Genomic DNA, 23,930 nt, shown 5'->3' with positions numbered 1-23,930 from the left:
AACCATAATTTCTTTAAGTTTTGGTTACAACAATGAAAAAGATAAATTAAAAGCACCACTTTGGCCTGTGACAGAGTGATGTAGGAAAAGCTGAAACCTGTGCATTGCCAGATCTCTTAGCAACACAACTCCTCTGAAGTGATGCTAGTCTTTGCATACACACCTACAGTGCTGGAACAAGGGAGAAGAAGTCGTATTTAGTGGAAAATCCCATCTTGGAGTTAAATCCAGGTTTGGCATTCCTGTGCATGGGAAGCCAGCAGCAGCGTTGTAGCATATATGATTGGAAAATGTAGCCTCTGCTGTTCATGGCTGGGAGTCCCTCTCTTCACTCAGGTGTCGGCCAGGGTTTTAAAGGTTCTGGTCCCATTGATGAAATTTGCTCTTGATCCATGGACTTTGTGGGAAGTGAGCTGGTAAAGCATTATGAGAAAAGCTGGTGATGAGAGGGTGCCGTTGAGTTAGCCCAGAGATGGTCAAGAGGTCTTGATCTGCAGTACTAGCACAGTTTGGAATGCCTGACCACATGCTGAGGATGTTCCAATCGTGTTCACAGCTGGATTTTGCTTGGATGGAACAATGCATGTGCAGAGAAATTGCCAGCTGAAATGAGTCCGTTTCTGTAACGGACAGTGTTTCTGTAACAGAGCTGGCACAGCTTAATGCCTTCCTGGCACGGATGATGAGTTGTGAGCCTACAGCTGGGGTACACCAAGGCAGGGCTACTGGTCCTGCTCCAGCAGAAAGGTCTTCTCAGGCCTGCTGACACCTCCTGACAGAGCTTTCCCAGGGTGACGGGGTCTCGCGTGTCCCCTGCCACCTTCCCACAGCCCCAACTGGGAGATGCTGCTGGATGGATGGTGGCTGCAGAGGGGCTTTACCAGGAAGCTGAAACCACAAGAGGGAGCTGAGATTATGGTCTGTGTATGTTCCCAGCATCCGAGAGCAGCTCAGCTCCAGCTTCCTCCTCCTCCTCTCCATTCACAGGTGGCTGCTTCTAAAGACCCAGTGGCCGATGCAATCTGCAGAGATAATGTTGAGTTTGACCGTGGTTCTGCTGGTGACGTGGAACTTAGGGAGTAAGTACAGTTTCAGGGAAGAGGATCCAAGGGGAGATCCTGGATAGTTTCTAGCCCTTAGAGGAATTTCCTTTAACTCATGGGACATCACATCAGAGACTGTTTCATGATAAGAAAGAAAATGAGCAAAATGCTGAACTTGCAGAGCCTGCAGGCTGGGAGACTCACCTACTGCTCTTTATGGAAGTACACAGCTTGTAACCAGGAACTGGGGCTTTTTGCTTGTGTTAGAATAAAAGCAATATAAATTAACACAAAGGAAACAAAATGCGTGTTTCTTGGCAAAGGCTGATGCTGACAATGCATAGGGGAAAGCATAATAACTTCAGTGTCAAGGCCTTTGCTTGACTCACATGGACATTGTAGGGGTCAGAAGTAAGGAGAGACTTCTGGTACAACAACAGAGAAAGAGGAAATGAAGATCCTTTGGGACTAGACTGATGAGGGTCAGAAATTAATTTGGGGACATCAGCATCGCAAGCATGAATTTCTAATTTTAGACACTGCTTATGCATCAAAAGGAGTGCAAAGCTTGCCTAAAACACTGCTTGTACAGAAAGTTTCAGAAAGAATATGTGAAAATATCACAATACAAATACAATTCTGTAATGGAGATGATTGTTTCATGTGGGTTTTTATACTGCTCACCGAGTGGGTCTGGCCTCTTCCAGGAGCGCAGGAGAGCATCTCTTGGGAGGTCCAACGTTACGATGGCTGGTACAACAACCTGCTGCACCACAGCCGTGGCTCGGTGGGTGAGTGCCAGGCCTGGGGATGAGGATGGTGGGGTTGGGTGAGGTGGCACCTCAGCATCTGACTCACTTTATGACTGAGAGAAACCCTTTCTGACTTGAGCCTCAACCAGTCAGGTAAGCAGGCAGTGCCATCTCTTGTGGCCCTTAGAGGTGACTATTTGCACTCAGGGTGGGTCCCTAGATGCACCTAAGAGTCCTGTTAGAGCAGTCTGGAGGGGCCCATAAGGCCACCTTTGTTTCTCATGTCCTGGCCTTGCCACTTTTACCTGCCGCCTGGGCAATATCTGCAGGTCATGCTGGTGTTGGATCAGTCCCTGAGCAGAGCTGTGCCTCTATGGGGCTATTCAAAATGTCCATGGCAGGGAGGGCCCAGCTACTCCCAGCAGGAGTTTCAGTGACAGTCAGGGATCCCAGAGCTGAGAAAAAGCATCTTCAGCCAGAATCAGCATGCAGTTCAAGCAGCATTCAACACAAGACCAGAGACAGAAGAGTTCATGGTCCAGGCATGCTAGACCAACTCTTTTTCCGCACTGCACAGGGCAGATACCGTGCTGTTGGGCTGCTGTGCAGCATGGACTGGTCTGTACTGGGCCAGGCATGTGGGATTTCCCTGTGCCAGTTGTGAGCTGCTTTGTCATGCTTATAACCAGCCTGTGGGCCCACTATCAGGAGATGTCCCTGAGCCAGGGACCAGGGTGGATCAGGGAGGATCTTACCTAAAATATTAAAGGTTATGAATCCTCCTATTTCCTGCAGCCCAGATCGGTTGCCTACATGTGTCACAAGGCATGGTGGCAATTACAGCTTCCTCTGAGTCTGAATGGCTGTCTGACTCAACATGTGTGTCATCAGCCCTCTGGTTACACCAAGGCCTGTCAGAGAGATCCAGCAGGTCCCTGGCAGAGATGATCTCCCTCTTCCAGAGCAGATGGATCAGACCTTAACATTTGGAAACAAACCTATGGAAACTAAGCCAGTAATTCAGGATTTCCTCCAGCTCTGAGGAGTTCCGTTAAATGAAGCTCACCACATTGGTGAAGAGCCTTTTGAAACAAACTCTCTCATCAGTGAGAAATGACCTCCTGCCTGTGGGCTGTTCAGTTATGAGACAGGGAGTGGGTGCAAAGTTTCCCTCATCTTCTCCCTTGTCTCTCTGCCTCTCTGGCTGTTTCCTCTCCTGTTTCCTACAGTGCTGACAATCACCATGCTTGTGCAGGATTATATAGTCAATGTGGGCATCTTAACATCACCCCAGTTACCCACTGGAGCACACCACCCCAGACCTCTAGGAGGCAATGGGGATGCACATGGACCAGAGAAGGACAACTGAAAGGGAACATGCCCATGGAGGATCCCTGCTAGTTTTAAGAGTTCTGACCCCAGTGCTGCAAGAAGTTTTGGGTGTTGGTACTAAAACTTACATGCGCTTGGCCATTATAAGCATCAATGCCATCCTCTTGCTCTCTTCTGGGACCCTCGCACACACCAGTATACCCTGCTCTTGTTGCATCTCCTGTCAGGTGCCATCAGAACCATGCTGTGTTGCTTTTGTGCCGCAGGTGCTAGGCTGCTGCGTCTCCTGCCAGCCAATTACGCGGATGGTGTCCACCAGGCGCTGCAGGAGCCCCACGTGCCCAACGCTCGCCAGCTCAGCAACACGGTGGCGCGGGGACCCTCCGGGCTGCCCTCCCGCAGGAACGTAACTGTGCTGGCTGTCTTCTTTGGTGAGAGCTGGGGCCTGGCAACAAGTGGAAAAAAAGTTGGTTTCTCGTACCCCAAGGCCATGTGTCAGAGTGCTCCTCACCCACTGCTCCATAGCAGACCCACGCCTGAAAGATAAAGCCTTGGGTATCACCAAAGTACTGTCCAGCCAAGACAGCTTGCATGAATTTTCGGTGACCTTTGGCTGTTGTTCCAAATGCTGATATTTATCGTTTGGGAACTTCCTCATTTGTTTTAGTGGTAGAGTTACACCGTTGCAAAATGCCTGACAGATGCAATAAGAGCCACACCATGAATGATTGCTGGGCAGAACTGCTGCAAGTTGGAGCAGTTTTTGCTGTTGCTCAGGAACTCGGCAGGGTCTTGGATCTCCAAGCCTGGGGACATCTGTCTGTGGGAAATACCCTCAGCTCATTGGGAAAACAGGCTGAACTTGTCAAAGCAGCGGAAACACCTAGCTCCCTGCACAGCTTAAGGTGCTACATCCCCATACACCCAAGCCAGGGTGCTGGGCCACTGGAGGGGAAGATACTAGTGCAGTACCATTTAGCTTCTCCCTGGAGGTAGTTTTTCCCATCACACCAGAGCTCAAATGGGCCAACAGCAGCCACTGGGCTCAGCATCGGCAGCAACCCTTGGCCTTGAAGGCCCCAGGCAAGGAGGAGCTCAGGAAATAGTGGCTAAATGCAGAGCCTTGTGCCTGGTGAAGTGGTGCCAGCAGATGGTCCAGCTGCTGGTGGTCTCCAAACATCCACTGGCTGAGTTTCTCCACCCTGGTTCCTGAATGACCCTACCCTACTCATGAGGTCTGGCTAGGGGCACCTGGAGCCCTGTTCCTGTGGGCTGGAGCTCAGCACATCTGGGCTCCAGCCCAAAGTGACTTTTTCAAAATCACGGAGAAAACCAGCAGCGAAGGTGGGAAGGAAACCACTCTTGCTGCACAGGGTGGTCCCCTCAGCCCATGTACAACTTGGTTGCCCACCATCGCATCCTGCTTCAAGTGTTGGTGACAGTCTTCCCAGCTGCTGACCTTGCTTGGGTCTTTGCCAGGTTTTCACGTGCTCTTGGACATCCTGGGTACAGAGAAACCTGGCTGCCCTGCTGAGTTCCTGAACATCCACATCCCATCTGGAGACCTCATCTTCGACCCTGCAGGCACTGGAGACGTGGTCCTGCCTTTCCAGCGCATCCACTGGGCAACAGAGACAGGGCAGAGCCCCAACAGCCCTCGGGAACAGGTAGGTAGTGTTTCCTTTGCTCTTGCCTTTTGGCTAAATTCCTTGGTACCCAGCAATGGGGTCTGTAGCAGCCAAAATAATGTTTGCAAAAATTAAAGAATTTTAATCCACTGGTTCCTTAAAAACATACATCTCTCAAATGTCTGAGCCAATTGCAAATGAAACCAAAGCACAGCTCCAAGGTACTGGTTCACAGAGCATCATTTGTGGTCGCGCACGGTCGGTACTTTTCCTGGCCAAAGGAAATGCAATTACTCTAAATCTGCCTATGCCATCTATTTTAATGCAAATTTTAGTATCTTGCATGGTTTGTGGCAGGTGGAAGAGGAAAGGGTAAAGCAGGAGCCATTAGTAGTTTTCCTTGGCTGCCAAAGTTGTTACCACTTCAGTCAAAATGAGCAAAGGTAGGGCTGCCTGTGTCTGGTGAAACAAGTGATAACTGCAGCCTTTTTAGTGCAAGTGTAATGAACTTCCATAACCAATTCGTACACCTGTGCTGCTCTAGAAGGCCAGTAGTTACGGCATATTTTTTAAGGCACCAACTCTTACCCTTAATAATGTATGAAAAACCTGAGCCGGTACTGTCATAAAGTTGTAAAGCTTCTCTGAATTTCAGTCACTTTGGAAAAAATCCAGATTTCCCCCAGTTTCTCTGTACTTTGCTGCTGAGGTTGAATGTGTTCCCAAGCCCATGTGCTTTTTCTTTTGTGCTGGAAAGTTTCCCAGTCACAATCACCAAAGCAAAATAGGCCCTGAACCTTTCACATGACAAACCATGATGAGACCAGATTAGCAAGTCATGTTTTTAGCAGTATTTCAAACCTTAGAAAAATGAAAAATCCAGGGTGTTTTCATGAAAACATTTGGCAGGGGAGATATTCGACATGCTGCCAGGGCAGCGGGACTCCCTGCTGTGAGGGCAGGGCTACCAGAGCCTTACGTAGGGATTCACAGATGTCTGCTGCTGGCCATGGTTGAAAATAAATGGGAAAAAACCCCAAAATGTACTTCTGAAAAACCTGTGTCTGGTCTTTTGCTGTATCTGGTGCTAATTCTTGCAGTTTGCATAAAGGTTGTTGGTGTATATATTTGCATCCTGACAGTTTTTGTTAAAACAGAGGATGGGTGGCTGCTTTGCAGGACCAAAAGGGACAGGTTGGGGCTTTTCAGGCACTTTTTGCAGATTTTCACTGAGACCCCAGTGCCTGTTAATGCCCATTCCCTGTGCCTGCCCTAGATCAACGAGGTGACGGGCTGGCTGGACGGAAGCTCCATCTACGGCCCCTCACAGTCCTGGAGTGATGTCCTGAGGAACTTCTCAGGGGGAAAGCTGGCATCGGGGCCCAGCGGGCGCCTCCCAAGGGAGACAGACGGGAGGGTTCCCATGTGGAAGGCGCTGGATCCATCTACAGGACAGGGTGGTTCCCAGGGAATCTACGGTAATTGTGGCATCATCCTCTTTGGGTTTTCACTTGCTTGGCTCCACCTCTGACCATGAGCAGGAGGAGCAGGTGGTCCCTGAAGCTGAGCCCAGAGGGGATCCCAGGAAAGGGTATGGGTGTGCGGTGAGCCAGGACACGCAGGTCAGCAGTTCCATGGGAGAGCAGGCCGTTTCCCAGCCCAAGGGACAGGAAGACAGGTGCCCCAGTGAAGGCTTCACAGCAAAGACATGCCATGAGCGTAAGGTGCCACAACCCCAGGAGGCAACAGGTCATTTCCCAGCCAACACAGAGAGACCTGTGGGTGCTGATCCCTCTGATCCAAGGTGAACTCCTCTGGGGAAGGGGGCTGCCACCGATAAAAACCTGCTCAGCTTGCTTTGAATTCCTCACCTGCCTGACCTTTTGTCCATGCTGGGGGCCTGGTGCTGCTTCTTGCATGCTCAGGCTGCTTCTGTCCCTGGAGAGGAGGGAGGGGATGAGGGGATGCTGGGCTGCAGCCACAGGGCTGGGGTTGCTCCTCCAGCCATGGGCAAACCTAGACCCAGTGGCAGCATCCCCCACTGATGGTCCCAGTGGCTCTTGCAGACCTGGGAAGCGCCTGGGGGAATGAGAACCTCTTCCTGCAGGCTGAGAGCATCACCTGGTTTCGGTACCACAACCACCTGGCCACGGTGCTGGCCCAGACACACCCCACCTGGTCCGATGAGGACCTCTTCCAGCACACTCGCAAGTGGGTCATCGCCAATTTTCAGGTGAGGGATGGACATCCCCCCCCCCCAGCTCTGCTGGGACCCTTGACATCCTCCCCAACACTGGCCCTGACCCAGCTCCCCTGTGCCCTAGAGCATTGTGCTGTACGAATGGCTGCCAACCCTGCTGGGGAGAGACGTCCCGGAGTACAAAGGTGAGGGGCATGGTGGGCAGTGCTGTGCGGGGAGACCAGGGGAGCTGGGGGATGAGGCAGGAGAGGGAGCTTGGCCCCCTTTCCCTCCAGCCTGGCTGCTGGACCGTGGCTGCTGCCCCACAGGTTACCAGCAGCACCTGGACCCCAGCCTCTCACCAGAGTTTTTGGCGGCTTCAGGGCAATTCCTGGCCACCATGGTGCCACCAGGCATTTACAAGAGGTAGGAGCAAGCTGGTGGGGCTGTGGGAGAGCGGTGTCTGTGCCAGAGAAGGGGATGCCCAAGAGGAGGTGGTGGCTGAGGATGGTCCCAGTCCCTTCCCCACATCCTGCCCCTCGCGGGGACAGTTGAGACCCGGGAGCTGTGGGTCCAGCCCTTCTCTTCTGTTCCAGACACCCCAGGTGCCAGTTCCAGGAAGTGCCTGGCCCTGGTGGCCCGTTCCCAGCAGTGCGGCTCTGCAACAGCTACTGGAGCAGAGAGGTACGGGTAAGGGGGCATGGGGGTCCTGAGGACATGTCAGGCTGGCTGGGGGGGCTTCATTCCTTGCTTTATGTTATGGAAGACACCACAGGGATCTGAAAGGGAAATTGGGTGGGGAGCGTGACAGATAACCAAAGGAGTGTGAGCTCTTCCCCATCCAGACATCCCCAGATACCACCTTCATCTGCGGCAGGCTCAGACCTCAGGGTTGAGCTGATGTGGAGAAAATGAGCTGGGAAGAAGTCCCTGGGTCTGCACCCCTATGGTCACCAGTTCAGGGCTGTGGGGCTGCCCCATGTTCTCGGTCCTGTGAGGAATCATCTGCTCTTCCCCTCAGAGCACCAGGCTGCAGCAGGCAGACGATGTGGACAACCTCCTGCTGGGGATGAGCTCACAGATTGCAGAGCAGGAGGACAATGTTGTGGTGGAAGATCTCCAAGGTCTGCACTCCCCCGTATTGCAGCTGGCACATCAGTGGGGGGGACCCTCTCTCCCGGGGCTGTGCAGGGGCTGAGGTGGGGAGACAGGTCCCATTGCCACTGCCATCAGCACCCAACCACATGCTCAGACCAGCTTCAGCCTTGTTAATGGAGGTGCAGAGAAGCTGCAGGACATAAGCGTGTCCACGGGACTGTCCTGACAAGAACATGAACGTGGAGATGATCTCCATGTTCAGCATGGCCCATGGCAGAGGAATGAGGCCAGCCCAGCAGCTATGGCAGTTGGTGTTGCTCCTCCAGCTCTGCCTTGCCATCACCACGGCTTCAAATCCACCCACAGATTACTGGTATGGGCCCCTGAAGTACTCCCGCACTGACTATGTGGCCAGCTGGTTTCAGCGTGGGCGAGATCTTGGCCTGCCCACCTATAACCAAGCCCGGGAGCGATTTGGGTTGGAGCCTCTCCAGAGCTGGTCAGACCTTGCCCCACACCTGGAGCAACAGGTAACAGGAACTGGTCTGGGCACAGAGGGAGTGTGGGTCAAAGGATGTTGGGGCAGTCCAGGCAGTAACTGGCTTCTCCAGCAATGTAGGAAGCGGGGCGTCCATGTGCTAACTTATTTTCATGCCTGCAGGGCTATTGCATTGGTGTAACTGTGCAGTTACATGGCACGGCTATATATATCCTGCCCTGGTGCTAAGCTCCCATGCAGCTGGATGCTCTGCTTCTCCTGGAGCCGAGATGCGCTGGGACTGATGCTTAGTTGCTCAAGTCCAAGCTGTGAGCTCAAGGGTGTGTGGGGCTGAGCATCTTCATAGCCCATGGACATGTGATGCCTGAGAAATGCATGTTCCTCACTCCTTCTGAGACTTGCCAAGACTTTCTGATGCCCTGGCAGAATTCCTTCTGCTCACATGTGCCGTGTGGGTTTCTGGCCAGGTGCTGGAGAAGGTCGCTGCGCTGTATGCCAACAATACAGCTGGGCTGGAGCTGCTCCCCGGAGGCATGCTGGAGACTGACAGCTCCCTCTTCAGTGCCATCATCCTGGACCAGTTTGTGCGCCTGCGTGATGGTGACAGGTTTTGGTTTGAAAACACCAAGAATGGGTAAATGCCTCTTCCCCATCTGGCAGGCTGCCCACTGCTCTGCAAGCCCCCGTAACACATCCTCCAGCTTCCTCAGTTCCTAAAACAGTGCCAGGAGTGAAACCCTCCTGCTGCTGCCCGGTGACACCCAGGGCCACCATTTGGCCCCGTATCTTTTTCCCCAGGCTGTTCACAGCAGAGGAAATTGGAAAGATTCGTAACACCACCTTCCACGACATCCTGGCTGCCGTCACCCACGCAGACCCCACAGACCTCCAGCCCCACGTGTTTGTCTGGAGAGAGGGTGAGTGCTGCGTGTAAAGGCAGGGCACCGGGAGCAAACAGCACTGGCAAGTTAGGGAGGAAAGCAGACCCATCTTGGTGACACAGATGGTGACTCAGTGACACAGGGAAAGCACTGGGCTGGCAGTTCCTCCAGCCTGACACCTGCTATGCCCCTAAGCCAGCGAAATGTGTGCAAGATACAAGGGTTGCTTATAGGTGAGGCAGGCAGCACTGACATTGAAAGTGGGCTGAAGTCCAGGCAGGTGAATTGCACGAGGCCTGGAAGGATCTCTGGGTACAAAAATACAACTGATGCCCTTGAAAGTCATGCTAGGGTTAGAACTCAGCCTCTGCCTACCCCACACTGTCACGCTCCTCACTGACGTGTCCTCTAGCTCCTTCTCTATACAAGCACACACAGGTTGCAGGTTAAACTGATGAGTGACCTGAAACATCATGGAGTTTGCAGATGAGTTAAGCTTTGTGTACCATAACTGTGTATCATTCCCTACTTTTGCCTTTAATTGCACTAACCCCTGCATATGCCCTGGGTGTTGTACTGCAACACCCCCCCCATCCCCACCCCCTCGCCTGGCTGCTCCACTGACTGGGCTGTTGGTTAACCAGCCCTGTTGGAAGAGCTGGCCAGGTGTTCCTGCAGATGTGGTTGCAACAGCAGTATGGCTTTCAGCTTGGGGAGAACCTGGGGCTTGCACTCCAGCACATTTTGGGTTCACAGCAGACTAGGAGCAGCCTAGTCCTGTGCCTGCTGTGCATCCCTCACCCTGGTGCCCTCCTGCACCATCCTTAAAATGAGCTTTCCTCTCCCTCCTGCTGCCGTGCTTAGGGTGAGGTGAGGCCAGACACAGCAGTATGCCTTTTCTTCTTGGGATCTTGCCACACCCTTCCCACTTACTGAAAGCATTTTATTTGGTGCACATTTGAACCCTTGCAAGGAGTTTTCATTCCCTTGGCTTATGTTCCATGCAATTGTACCAGGAGGACTCCCTGGGTTTGCAGCACCCAGATGAGCAGAGGCTCTGAGCCCCAGTTTGCCATGGCCCAGGGTGCTTCTTGCTCAGCCCATCCCATCAGGTGAGATGATGGAACTGAACTCCCAGAGTACTCAAGTCCAGTTCTGCACTTGCTTTGCTCTGGCAGGCAAAGGTTCAACCTGGAAAAAACCAATTGTTCCCTAAGATATGGAGTTTAACTCAAGCACCCCAGTTTTGCAGTGCTCCCTGGGTCACTTGGCAACAAACCCCACCATCATCTTAATGCAGAGGTTCCTGGGGACGATGGAGGTGAGATGGGTAAAAGGTCCATGACACTCACAGCCTGTCTCCCCACATGCAGGGGACCCGTGCCCCCAGCCCCAGCAGCTGACGGCTCAACACCTGGCCAACTGCACGCCCTTGATGGTGCTGGACTACTTTGAAGGCAGTGGCACAGGCTTCGGGATCATCATTGTTGTCCTCTGCTGTCTGCCTTTAGGTTTGCCACTCCGTTTCTTTACCCATCTCCTTTTCTATTGGAGAAAGGGGCTAAGTGCCTATGGACCAAGCACGTCCCAGCAGGGGCTGCTGAGTCCTGGTCACTCCATGGTCCTTGAGATGGCAGGGTCCTTGGGCACCAGGAGGGAGCAGGGCTTTCATGGAGCATCTCCGCATTAAATAAATCCACACAGCATTGAACCGGGGGTGATGTGGAAGAAATAAATCATGCAGGTGCTGCTGCCAAAGTGGAAAGGAGCTTTATGATATCTCATTCCTCCTTCTCCCCTGTGTCCACAGTGACTCTGTTTGTTGCCTGGATCGTTGCTGTTTTCCGCAAGAGAGATTTCAAGAAGCTGCAGAAGGAGCAGGGCCCCAGTGTGCGGAGGGAAGTGACCAGCGAGGCGATACGCGGTGAGGTGGCACTGTCAGTCCTATGATGGCATCTGGTGATGCTGCTGAAGTCAGGGCACATCCCAAGGCAGGCTGGGCTTGGAGCTTATATCCAGACTGGATATAAGGAGAAACTGTTTCCCCAGGAGGATAGTCAAGCAGTGGAGCAGGTAGCCCAAAGTGGTGGTGCAATCTCCGTCATATCTAAGACCTGACCAGATAAAGCCTTGAGCAGACTGGCCTGACCCTGTAGCTGGTCCTGTTTTGGGCAGGAGGCTGGGTGAGAGACCCTTCCAACCGAAGTCCTTTCCAACCTGAGTCATCCTATGACCCTTTAATTCCAGCCCTCTCCAGATCACACCTTACCTGAAGGAAACCTATGCAGAGCAGTTGCACTGGTAGCTCCAGGATAGGGACTGTATCTCCTTGCTCTGGACAATGGAAAAATCCTGCCTCCCTGCTCCATGGTCTGTACTCCTCCTGTGCCCATGCACTTGAGCTCTGCAATTGGGAGAGCATAATTTTTCTTTCAGCATGTGTGTCTGGTCATGAAATCACTCCCAAACTGCATCTTGGTGAAGGAGGTGCTGGGATGAATAGGAGGAGCCCAGGTGCGCATTTCCAGCTGAGTCCTGTGCTCTCTCCCATCAGCCATGGAGTGGCACGGTCCCAGGACAGACAGCTCTCCTGTCTACGTCCAGCTCCAAACTGATGAAGTGCTCAAAGTGCTGGATGGGAGAGGGTCTGTGCTCCGGACCATCAGCCTGAAAGCCCATCAAAGGGTGGAGGTGATCCTCTCCAGCAACAAAGAGAACAGAGCTCTCCTCCTGAAGAGACCCAAGGAGTATGACCTGGTGAGTACTATGATGCCTGAGGTATGATACCTTCCCCTGGACTGTCCACAGTCCTCTCCTGCTGCTCATGTACAACTCCTGAGAACCACCAGGTCCAGCTCATACCATGGAGTGACCACTGTGGTGAAAAGCGTCAGCACTCGCATCCCAGCTGAGCCTCTGCTGCTCGCAGCCACTCCATGGTGTCTTCTGCAGGTGCTGCTTTTCAGCGAGGAGGCAGAGAGGAGCAACTTCATTGGGAAGCTACGTGGCCACTTGGAGGAGAGCAGCCTTCGTCTGCATGTGTCTGAGATGAAGGAGCAGAACCTGATGAAACGGGCAGTCACTCAGGAGCAGAGAAAACAAATGCTGGAGACTTTCTTCAGGCACCTGTTTGCTCAGGTCAGTAGAAGTGTGGCAGGCTCTGATGCATGGGGGAAGGTGTTTCTGTATTGATTAAGCCATGAACGTTGCTGCTGTCGCTCACTGTAAGAGCTGGTAAGCTATGCACAAGGAATCTGCCAATACTTTAGGACCAAGAGACATTTTCCCTTGGAGAAGACACAGGGAGTTCTGTTGTGGTGATGTAAGTGTCTAAAGTTACAAAGAGACTTGTGGATGATGTAACTGAGGTCTCCATGATGGTCACTGGCATTTAGTATGACAGTCACATTGTGTAGGAGACACGCGGGACTTTCCTATGGTATCTCCCATGAGTTTTGTGCCAGGAAAGCCACTGGTCCTTGTGCAACAGGTCAGGCAAGTGAACACCAGCCTTCTGCTCTGCCAGCACTCATGGCATTTCTTTTATGGGTTACAACCGGCAGGTGCTGGAAATCGACAGGTCCGATGCTGGAGAACTCAACTTTGAATCTTCACAGAAGGCAAAGGAGTCTCTAATGTGTGAGCTGAGCAGGGCAGAGTTTGCCGAGGCCCTGGGACTCAAAGCCCACTCCATGTTTGTGGACTCTATGTTCTCCCTGGCTGACAAAGATGGCAACGGCTACATCTCCTTCCGAGAATTCCTGGACATCTTGGTGGTCTTCATGAAAGGTGGGAGCTGGAGCTGGTTAATGTTTTCATCTGTTGCCCTCAGTCCTGTTTCTAGGCTCTGGCAATGCCACCAGCAGAGTGATGCATCCAGCAGGTCAATCCGTAGACACTCCTACAGATTAAAATTCCCTTCACTTAGGACAGCTTCAGCTTGAGTTATGGGCCAGTGGCAATGCAATTATGTCTTCTGAAAGACTTTTCATGAAGGGAGCTATCTTTCACCACCATAGACAACTCTGCCCTCTCTCCTGGATGGACCATGCATCCTGTCCTTGAGAGATGATAGTAACTGATCCTCCCTAAATGACAACTGGAATAAAGAATTCATAGATGGAGGTGATGAATGCCAGATTCAATCAAAGCAGCACCCAGAAAAATCATTGCTGTGCAAAAGCACGTTTTCAGTTTGCAAAATAATGTACAAGAAAGAATGTGTATCTACCTGATTTTTTACCTTGCACTTGAGAAAGTCAAGTGCGAGAAAGGGCGGCACGCTATTCACGTTCAGTCGCTAGTCAAGCTATGATCAGCAGTGTGCTTTCAGTCTTGACGTTTGCTGCTGCAGGTCCATACTCTAGAGACAACGCTTGAGAGCACATTTGTTGATGAAAATAGGATCTTGTTCTTACTTACTTGTTCCTACCACTAGGGTCCCCAGAGGAGAAGTCCAAGGTGATGTTCAGGATGTATGACATTGATGAGAATGGGTTCCTCTCCAAGGAGGAGTTTCTGAGGATGCTCAGGTACTTCTCTTCATCTTTCAAGATGTTTTTGCAATGTCTGTAAACACAGATGTCTTCAAAAGCAGCTCCATTTCTGTGCTTCACTCACCAAGTGTGCCACACGAGAGCCCATGGGCTCCCGCAAAACTAGTCTGGGGCTCTGCCTTCTGTTGTTTGAAGGACTCAAGCTGTGGCCCTCTGAAGTTCCCATCTCTCCTCATTGCTACAGGTCCTTCATTGAGATCTCCAACAACTGCCTGTCAAGAGACCAGGCAGAGCAGGTGACAGAGTCCATGTTTCGGGCCTCAGGGTTTCAGGACAGGGATGAGCTGACATGGGAGGATTTCCACTACATGCTGCGGGACCATGACAGCGAGCTTCGTCTCACCCAGCTCTGCGTCAAAGGTCAGTGGGCAGGAGCAGTGGGTGACCCCAGACCCTGCAGGGCTGTAGGTGATGGGCAGCACCCAGTACATAGCTCCCAAATCTTGTCCCATCAATCTCTCCAACCCAACTGCAGTATTGGGGCATCAGCTGTTGCTCCATGTGTGACACTTTTGGGTCAGCTCAGAGCCTCTCCCCACCACACCCCTGCCCAGGGGCGATGCCTAAACCTTGTCCACCACATCTCACAGACCCTGAACGGCTGTTTGTCCTTTTGGCTTTTCAAAGGTGTCCCTGAGGTGCTCAAGCAAAACCTTTACAGCCGCGTCTCCTTCATAAAAAAGAAAGAGCCAAAAGGGTAAGCTCTCCTCCTGAGCCTTGCTGCTGCTATTTCTTCTTCTCTTTCTGCCCTGGTGCACATCCATCCTTCACCTCAGCTCCTCCAACAAATGCCCTCACTGTCTGTTTGCACACCCAGCACTGGAGAAGGGGGATGACAGTGCTGGGACATGGCCGTGAGCAAGCCCAATGCTGTGGTGGGGCTGCTGCCCTCCTCCCCTGTCACCCAGGCAGGCAGAGAGGAGGTATTGCCACCTTCAGAGCCCCCATTGCATCCGTATGTGGGGATGTGGGCATCCTACCTTGCTTTTCAAAGAAGTGGGTTAACCTGGAGTGAATCCAGCCCATGTACCATGCAGTTAAAGCTAACACGGGCAGGCCTGCAGAAAGAACTAAATGCCTTCTCAGCTGAGCCTGACATGGAAAGTAGAGAACTGGGGGAAATTTTGCCAAGCCCTTCCTGCAAATACAGCTTTGGGCTAGAGATAGCTCTATTTCCAACAGAACCATCTCAGAGGAGGAGAAAGACCCAAACCTGGACACCACGAGCCACTTCATAGAGCAAGAAGGACGAGAACTGAGGAAGAGGCCAGGCAGAAAGTAAGTATACCGTCTCCTCGCCAGGTGCGCTTCTCAGGTTTGGGTTCAGCCATTTGCTGTTTCTCATGTTTCTGTGTCACACGCCCTCCGGTCAAAGGGCACCGCTGCAAGGAACCAGCACCCCAGTGACGGTGGTGCAACGTAGGGAAGGGATGCGAGACCATCCCTGCAGGAGGTGCCCCAGTCCAGGCAGGCACATCACAGCCTCTCGCTGGCCAAGGAGCTACGGGAACAGCCCTGTCTCAGTAGGGATGGTGCCACAGCTGGATCTGGGTGATGTGCCTCTATGAAAAAAACATAACAAAAAAAGTAAATGAAGTGGCCAGCTCCAGAGCCTGCAATAGTGTTTAGAGTGGTGTGCCTTGCCTGCAAAGAGAGGCTTTGCCCGGCAGGTCCTGCCTGCACTCCTCTGCCCCTTGGGATGCTGCTGGTTCACCTGTAGGCTCCCTGCGAGAGCTACAGGAGAGACTCTGGTTCTCAATGCTGCGGCAGCAGCAAATACTTCTACAAAGAAGCAGTTACGTGGTTGTTACACATGACCAGGATATCCTGATTTGCCATAATAGCTCCGAGGAACTTCCCCTACCTTGGGATCAGTTTGGAGGGCTGAACATTAATATGAAAATTATCTTTCACAGTTCTTATCTACAGTTTAGTTTAAGAGTCACTATGTGTACGTTTGTTGCCAGCTTTCAAAAGTGTATAGACTGGGATGACCTGAGATCAGCCACTGACACTGTGCTCTTCAGGTCGCTGCCCCCACTGGTGTGCAGAGGCAGTCACAGTGCTACACAGGGAGGAAGACTCAAACCTGGGCTGTGTGTCCCTGAGCCATACCTTGCCAGCTAAGCCTCAAAATGACACCAGCCCCCTTATATTTTCCAGGGTGAATCAGTACCGGCTGCATTTGTACACTGAAGCACAACGGAAGAAGTACAAGCGGAACAAAGTTCAGCAGAAGATCCAGGAGTTCAAGCGCTTCGTTGAGAATTACCGGCGCCATGTTGTCTGTGTGGTACTCTTCTCCGCCATCACTGCTGGTGTGTTCGTGGAGAGAGCCTACTGTGAGTGCCCATCCAGCTTGGCTGCCCCAGATGTGGAGGGGTGTGTGGGCTTGGCTCCTCAAAGCTAGTGGTTGCGTGGACTATGCTGGGGTGTGAAAGGTCCTGGCACAGCTTTAGGCAATAGTGTTGGTCCTCCCCTGGAATAACCAAAAGTTATTCTGGGGTTGTAGGGGACCTCTGGAGGGGTCTGGTCCAACACCCTGCTCAGAGCAAGGTCAATTTCAAAGCTGAATCAAGGCTGCTGGAGCTTTTGTCTTAAGAAGCTTTGAGGAGCTCCAAGGTCAGAGATCCCACCACCTCATTGGGGCTTAACTAGTTTTTGACCATCCTCCCTGTGAAGAGTTTTTATTTTACATCAAACCTTAATTTCCTTCAGTGAAATGTATGCTGTCGCCTTTTGGCCTTTCGCATCACTGAATTTGGCACTCTCCCCTCCCTAACACCCATTAAGTTGTTGCAGACAGCTACAAGGTCTTCCCTGACCCATCTCCTCCAGCCTGAACAAGCCCATTTCCCTCAGTCTTTCCCCTATGTGACATTCTCCAGCTCCCACCCACCCTGGTGGCCTCCACTAGACTCATTTCAGTTTGTTGACACCTCTCATATTGGGATGCTCAACTGAGGACACAACACCAAGGTGCAGTTACAGTGCCCAGCAGAGGACAATCCCGTCCCTTGACTTCCGAGGAGACTGTCACCCAGCAGCTCTGGGGGGTCTGACACAAAGAATCGTGCCCCTGTCCCCACACAGCCCAGTCCTTCGTGACCTTTTCTTGGTGAAGCCACACAGCTGGCTGTCCCCTGGTTGCAGGAAGGGTCATGGTCCTCAGTGCCAGGCATACTGACACCCCCTCCGTTCACTCTCCCTAGACTACACCTTTGCATCCCCCAGCACTGGAATCACTCAGACCACCTTCGTGGGGATCATCATCTCTCGGGGATCAGCTGCCTGCATCTCCTTCATGTACTCCTACATCCTGCTTACCATGTGCCGCAACCTCATCACTGTCCTGCGGGAGACCTTCCTCAATCACTACATCCCCTTTGATGCTGCCGTAGACTTCCACCGCTGGATTGCTATGGCAGCCCTGATTTTCTCAGGTAGGTGGGCTGCTGGGGCATGTGCTGCCCATGAACCACAGCTAAAGCAGGAGGACCAGCTAATCATGGCACAGCAGGACCAGGCAGAAGCTTGAAGGCCTGTAAGGAGCCTGCAGAGACAGACACTTTGCACCAGAGAAGAGCAGGTCCCTGGGCACATCAGCAGGGTCTGCTGCATCTCCAGTCACAGCAGCAGTGACGCTTCTCTCTCCTGGGTTCTGTCTCTTACAGTGCTCCACACTGCAGGTCACATAGTGAATGTCTACATCTTCTCAGTCATGCCGCTCAGCGTGTTGTCCTGTCTCTTCTCCAGTGTCTTTACAGATGATGGGTAGGTGAAATTTAAAGCACGGTCCAGAGTGTCCTGGGCGGAGACAGGAATGAAAGTGGAAACCAGGGGTTTGCTCTGACCACTCTGTGGTGCTGTCTCTTGTCCCTCTCCAGGTCACAGCTCCCACAGAAGTATTACTGGTGGTTCTTCCAGACTATTCCAGGTGAGACCACCTAGCAGGCACACCTGCATGCCTGTGCTCAGGATGGGCAGCCCTCTGCCCAGCCCAGGTGGAGCCCCTGGGGGCTGCCCTGATCCCCCCTGGGACCTCCCCAACCCCTCCTCTCGCAGGCATGACAGGAGTGCTGCTGCTCGTGATCCTGGCCGTGATGTACGTGTTTGCCACCCACCACTTCCGACGTGTCAGCTTCCAGGGCTTCTGGATCACCCACCACCTCTATGTGCTGCTCTACATCCTGGTAAAGCATTTGGGCTGGGAGGAAAGGGTGGGTGGTGCTGATGCACTGCAAGCCTGTGGGTCAGTCCAGCTGATGAGATGAAATAGTTGGGGAGATCCTAAGGAGCTGGTGGGCCCAGTCCCAGCTCCCCACTGCTGCTGAGCTGCCACCAAATCAACCATGGGACAATGGCTTGCTGTGCTGAGCACCATCCTGATGGGGGGCTCCTGCCTGCCCAGGTCATCATCCACGGCAGCTACGCACTGATCCAGCAGCCCCGCTTCCACATCTACTTCATCATCCCAGCTCTCATCTACAGTGCAGACAAGCTGCTCAGTCTGAGCAGGAAGAAGGTGGAGATCAGCGTGGTGAAAGCTGAGCTCCTGCCCTCAGGTACCACAACAAACATCCCCGGCCATACGGCATGAGCTCAGCCCAGGCTCTTCAAGAGCATCGAGGGGCTGCAGTGATGGAGGAGCCTACACTACCCAATGTGTCCAGCTCAGCGAAGCCCCCCTCCCCACCAGGTGTCACCCACCTCCAGTTCCAGCGGCCACAGGACTTCGACTACAAGTCTGGGCAGTGGGTGCGCATCGCCTGCATGGCCCTGGGCACCACCGAGTACCACCCCTTCACCCTGACCTCAGCGCCGCATGAGGACACGCTGAGCCTGCACATCCGGGCTGTGGGGCCCTGGACCACCCGCCTGCGGGAGCTCTACTCCCCAGAGAGCCTGGCCCTCATCGGCAAGCTGCCCAAGGTGAGTCCCATGCTGCTTCTCCAGGGACGGACATCCGAGCCCAAGAGCATCTCAGCAATGGGTTCTCAAGCCTTGAATGTGGCAAATATGTGGGCAAGCAGAGGCAGGAGATGTTCTGCTGATAGCTGGCTCCTTTCCAGCTGTATCTGGACGGGCCCTTTGGGGAGGGCCACCAGGAGTGGAACAAGTTCAAGGTGTCTGTGCTAGTGGGAGGAGGCATTGGGGTGACGCCCTTCGCATCCATCCTCAAGGACCTGGTCTTCAAGTCATCCATAAACTCCAAGCTGCTGTGTAAGAAGGTAAGAGGAAGCATCTGAAAGACAAGAGTCGTTCTGAGATGCCTCCTACTGCTGGTGGCCACTTTGGGGTAAAATCCTCCATGATCTGTCTGGGAAGGAGCCCCATGGACATGCATAAGGGTGCTGGCCCCACTCTGAGCCTCATCCCCATGTGCCACAGATCTACTTCATCTGGGTGACACGCACACAGCGGCAGTTTGAATGGCTGGCGGACATCATCCATGAGGTGGAGGAGACAGACAGGAACAACTTGGTTTCTGTACATATCTACATCACACAGCTGGCTGAGAAGTTTGATCTGCGCACCACCATGCTGGTGAGCCTGGCTACCCACCAAGGAGGCTGTCATGCCATGCTGGGCCATGCTGGGCCATCTGACGTGCAGCAATCTCTCTTCCAGTACATCTGCGAGCGGCACTTTCAGAAGGTGCTGAACAAGAGCCTGTTCACAGGGCTGCGCTCTATCACCCATTTTGGGCGCCCTCCCTTCGCACCCTTCTTCAGCTCGCTGCAGGAGGTGCACCCTGAGGTCAGTGCCTGGCTGGGGACAGCTGGAGGGGCACCCACTGACCAGTGCAGAGGCCTGGTCCCCGCCTGTCCCTGAGGCCCTTGAGAACTTGGGGCATGAACCCCACTTTCCCTCCGCAGTCAGGATGAGCTGCAAGAGTCAGCAATGACCCATACCAGCCAAACACACCCTGCTAGGGCGAGACCTTGTCTGCAACAGCTGCCCAGAGCTGGCAGAGACCCTGGGGAATCCCATCTTTCTTCCTTGGCCCCAGCAGCTCCACTGGGAGGTGACAACCTTCCCCAAAAGCCTTCTCAGGCTAGAACAGACTGCTTGGCCAGCGTCCGTGCTCAAAGCTGCCAGAGGACAAAGGGCCAAGGGGGGGCTGGGCTGGGGGGAGAGCTGGTGCTGCTGGGTTTGACCCCTGTGCCTCCTTCCTTCCCCAGGTGCAGAAGATTGGGGTGTTCAGCTGTGGCCCACCTGGGATGACAAAGAGTGTGGAAAAGGCTTGTCAGCAGCTGAACAAGAAGGACCAGACCTACTTTGCACATCACTATGAGAACTTCTGACCCTACCCATGCTGTTTCACCCTTGGGCTGCAGTCTTCGTTGTTCAATCCCAGCACCTGTGCAGCAGTGCTTGGGATGGTCAGGGTCTTGGGCTCCCACTACCACCATCCCCAGGAGAAAGCCATCCATGGCCAAGAGCATGGACACTGAGACCTGCAGAGCTTAGATCAGCACAGGGTGTGCTGGTGAAGCGTTGCTATCCCAGCATCTCCACACACTGAGCCTAGGGCATCCTGCTACCATCCACACAGTCCTGCAGCCCCATGCCCAGGGTCGGGCTGGTGTGACCCCATCCAGAAAACCCAGTGTTCAAGTTAACCCTGTCTCTACCCCCTTAATCCCACAAGACAAAGCTTGTGCTCTGCCAGCTGGCTTGGGGAATCTCTCTGAACAGCCTTGGGGAACAGCCTGGTGCCTGCACCACCTCAATGCATGGCACTTTGCCCCAAGACCCAGGTGGCATACACATGAAGTGAGAAGCCAGAGAGCTCCCCACCATCTCCCTTCCTGAAACAGACTCTGCTTTCCTACCACACTTACTTGTGCCTGCTTGTCAGCACCCTGAGCCTGCCCTGGGTTTGCATAGGGCCTTAGTTGTGTTTGGGCTGCCACTCTTGCAGGCTGTGATTGAACTTACTTAAATAAAGCTGATTGATTGAAGTTTTAAAACACTTTCTTGCCTCCTGTAGCAGGGGTCTCAGTCACCTGGAGACTTACAATTCTTGCAGCATAGTGCTGGTCTTGCTCCTGTTGCATATTTATGCCAGTCCACTGGGAAATGGGTTAAACAGAAATGAGTATCCCCTGCACTGGTGATGTACACGGGGTGGAGGGGGGATACAGATTTGAGTGCAGGCACAACCCCATAAGCTGTGTCCTACCAGACCCATCACCCTGAGCAATGCCCCCGCAGTGCCAATGCCACCAGCAAAACCCAGCATGGGAGAAAATCACAGCTGAGGAGCCCGAAGAGGCTAAGCCATGGGAATAGCTTCAGCCCTCCGGCTGTTAAACAGCCTCCCAAGCCCAAGGGAGTAGGTTTCCATTTCCCAGCAGTTAACAGGGTCTTGCAATGGCCAGTGGTCTCCCAGCTAGACCAGTGGGGCTCCCCCCAGCATGGGAGTCAGGGGCCAGGAGAGCCCCAGGGCTCAGTGAGAAGTCCTAGTTCACACCTGCTGCCAAAAGCTGGGCAGCCTCCCCCTCCCACAGCCATCACACACCCTTTAGCAAGGTGCATTTTAGTAATTCTTGGACAGGCTCTGCTAATACCACATCCAATTACAGGGTCAAGCTCTCGGATAGGTTTGTACCTGCTCAGGCTGACACATTAACAACCCAGTTTACTCTGAACAGTACTTTGACCGCTTCTTCTGGCTATGGAAATTTCCCCTGGGTTATGTCTCAGCTGTGTAAAGCACAGCACAGACTTGCAGGCTTCTACACCTGCCAAGACTAACTTAGCCACCTCTGCAACAAACACAAGCTTTGATTTGCAAACAGTTGGGCTGTTTAAGGTTTCACGGTGCAGTTCACCTGCAGCCTGGCAAGACACAGCAGTGCAATAGCCTAGGGGTCTGCACATTCCCCAGGGCCCATGGACCCCTTCAGACCCTGCACCCAATTCTTTAACAGATGCAGACACAGCAGGCAGGTAGCTTTTATTGAGGAAAGTTCAGTACCAGCCCAAGAAAGGGACTGATCTCTCAGTAGTAAAATTAACACATGACTGTAATCAAAGATTAGATTAATCTGCAACCTGCTATCTCATTAGTACCTTGTTCATGGCTCACAAGCTCAGCAGGAAGGCCTGATATTTGGGAAGAGTTACAATTCATTCGCAGTGGTAAAACCCTTCAGTGATGCTGTTCCCTTACTTGTCACCTTCACTCCCCTCCATGGTAAAAGCAAGCTCTGTCCCCCAGCAGCAGCCCCTCCTTGGGAACCACGTAGGGACAGGGCTCTCTCTGGTCCCAGCCAGAGACAGGGCAGTTTCCCTGCAAACACACCACAGCCTGTCCTGGATCGGCACTTCTGCCCTGTGGGGAGCTGCTGTGGGGGGATGACACAGCAGACACAGTCCCAGCTGGCCTCCAGACTAGCTTCTTCAAAAATGCTCAGAGCTTTGGACCCACAGTTGCTGTCTGCAAAGAGCATAAAGAGAACAGCCTGAATGTGTAGATGCTTCCCATAGAGGTGGGCTAGCCAGGCTTTGTTCTGCAGGTCGATACAGTCCCCAAGTGTCCCTGAGGGAAGGTGTGACTGAAAAGACACAGGCAGCTCTGCCCAATACACACAGAGACACCCAGGCTCTTCTGCACGTGGGGTCTGCCGGGGGAGAGCCAGCTGTGTGAACCATAGTGCCTAATCAAACAGCAGCATTTTGATTCAAACTATCCCCTATTGGTTCTTCATTTGTAGTTACCTGTTAATACTCAAATGGTGTATCCCTCAGTGCCATTCACCCTTTACAAGGCAGTGCCTGCATAAGGTGACTGTATAAATATGCAACAGCCATACATCAGCCTCCTGTGGCCTCATGCTTCACATCCCGGGCAGGCAGTGTGACAGGGGAGAAGGCCGGTCACCACAGCATCTCAGGGGCTGTGGTCAGTGGGGTCACACTTCAACATGACTTTGACCCCTTCACCCCTCTTGGTGGTCTCAAATGCCTCAAGAGCCTTTTCCAGGGGAAAACGGTGTGTAACCAAAGGCTTGACATTGATCCGCTTGGATGCGAGCAGCGCAATTGCCACAGGCCACCTGGACAGGAAACAAAGAGCAAAGGATGAGAGCAGCCCCCAGTTTGGAGCCCCAAGAAAAGAGCACGGAGCAGCCTGGTTTCATTACAGTAATTTCCTTAGTCCAGGCAAGCAAGAGGAGTTTTGCCTGCAAACAATCTTCCAGAATGGGAACCTTGAGCATCAGGCATGGGAGATGGGACAAGCCAACTGCTTTGGGCTGTTGAGCACCGAGAAGGCAGGCACTGCTATACACAGACAGCTGGCTGTGCTTCACCTACAAGAGGCTAAGTAAGTGAGAATTACAGGAAACAACTGTACTCCTGAAGCATTGAATGAAAGAATTGCTGTGCACCGCTCTCCACTCACCTGGTCTCCTCACTTGCAGAATGATCACCATGGAGTTCAAACGCACTGACTCAGTGCAGGAAGAAGAAAGGAGAAGCCTCAGTCAGCTTCCAGCCTCTCCTCTGGCACAGACACCCTCAATTTGATTGCCTTGCTGATCCATTTGAATGGACCAAATTAGAGTGATGGGGATACAAAGGGATGCAGCAGCTAATCTAATTCCCAAACTGCCTACTTAAAAGACATTTCTCATTTTAAGAAGGAGCTTGATTGCATCTCATAAATCCTTCCTGGAAGTCAATCTCTACAGACTAAGTAAGGATTCTTGCTCCACTAGCAAGAAACTACAGCTCTGAACATAGCAAAAATCAGGTTGCAAATGTGCAATGCTGCGTTTCAAGCCCTGCCCAAGAAGTACAAGACCGAAGAGAGGGCAGCTGAGCTTCACCTGCCTACAGGGTGAGGCCAGCTTTCAGTAGTCTCAAAGACCTGCCTGTCCATGAGCCATGCAGTTCAGTCCTCTGGAGAGAGCACATATACCTCCAGACTGGCTCCAGATAAATGAAGG

At 52.8% G+C, this 23,930-nt stretch overlaps 2 protein-coding genes across 3 annotated transcripts in view; one reads left to right on the top strand and one right to left on the bottom strand.

The window, feature by feature from the left end:
• The first annotated feature begins 996 nt into the window (after window positions 1-996).
• Window positions 997-22,301, top strand: DUOX2 (dual oxidase 2). The gene is made up of 33 exons (XM_080397152.1): window positions 997-1,079; window positions 1,751-1,834; window positions 3,394-3,558; window positions 4,607-4,794; window positions 6,032-6,233; window positions 6,822-6,988; window positions 7,080-7,140; window positions 7,264-7,360; window positions 7,531-7,618; window positions 7,956-8,058; window positions 8,399-8,562; window positions 8,999-9,165; window positions 9,330-9,448; window positions 10,786-10,923; window positions 11,223-11,336; window positions 11,967-12,169; window positions 12,365-12,550; window positions 12,976-13,201; window positions 13,851-13,944; window positions 14,153-14,328; window positions 14,596-14,665; window positions 15,151-15,246; window positions 16,132-16,310; window positions 17,181-17,411; window positions 17,643-17,742; window positions 17,856-17,905; window positions 18,034-18,161; window positions 18,380-18,533; window positions 18,668-18,900; window positions 19,041-19,199; window positions 19,360-19,515; window positions 19,600-19,728; window positions 20,154-22,301. The coding sequence occupies exons 1-33, from the start codon at window positions 1,016-1,018 to the stop codon at window positions 20,274-20,276; spliced, it is 4,614 nt and encodes a 1,537-aa protein (XP_080253278.1). The 5' UTR covers window positions 997-1,015; the 3' UTR covers window positions 20,277-22,301.
• The window catches only part of SORD (sorbitol dehydrogenase), a 35,443-nt gene continuing 33,433 nt past the window's right edge, over window positions 21,921-23,930 (bottom strand). For both annotated transcript variants that reach the window (XM_080397155.1, XM_080397156.1), the window contains exon 9: window positions 21,921-23,036. In XM_080397155.1, the coding sequence (XP_080253281.1) occupies window positions 22,871-23,036 (166 nt within the window). In that variant the 3' untranslated portion in view covers window positions 21,921-22,870. The remainder of the gene's footprint in view (window positions 23,037-23,930) is intronic.

Source organism: Falco punctatus (assembly GCF_963210335.1).
Source record: "Falco punctatus genome assembly, chromosome: 7".
Classification (NCBI taxonomy): Eukaryota; Metazoa; Chordata; class Aves; order Falconiformes; family Falconidae; genus Falco; species Falco punctatus.
The sequence above is the reverse complement of the archived record's forward strand: the minus strand, read 5'-3'. Positions and strand labels throughout refer to the sequence as shown.

What these genes read in the sequence shown, in the direction of transcription:
- DUOX2 (XM_080397152.1), top strand. Translation starts at nt 1,016, where the DNA reads ATGCAATCTGCAGAGATAATGTTGAGTTTGACCGTGGTTCTGCTGGTG. An exon ending in ACAGCTACTGGAGCAGAGAG is followed by an intron (nt 7,619 to 7,955) that starts GTACGGGTAAGG and finishes TCTTCCCCTCAG; the next exon opens with AGCACCAGGCTGCAGCAGGC. An exon ending in CCTCTGCTGTCTGCCTTTAG is followed by an intron (nt 10,924 to 11,222) that starts GTTTGCCACTCC and finishes CTGTGTCCACAG; the next exon opens with TGACTCTGTTTGTTGCCTGG.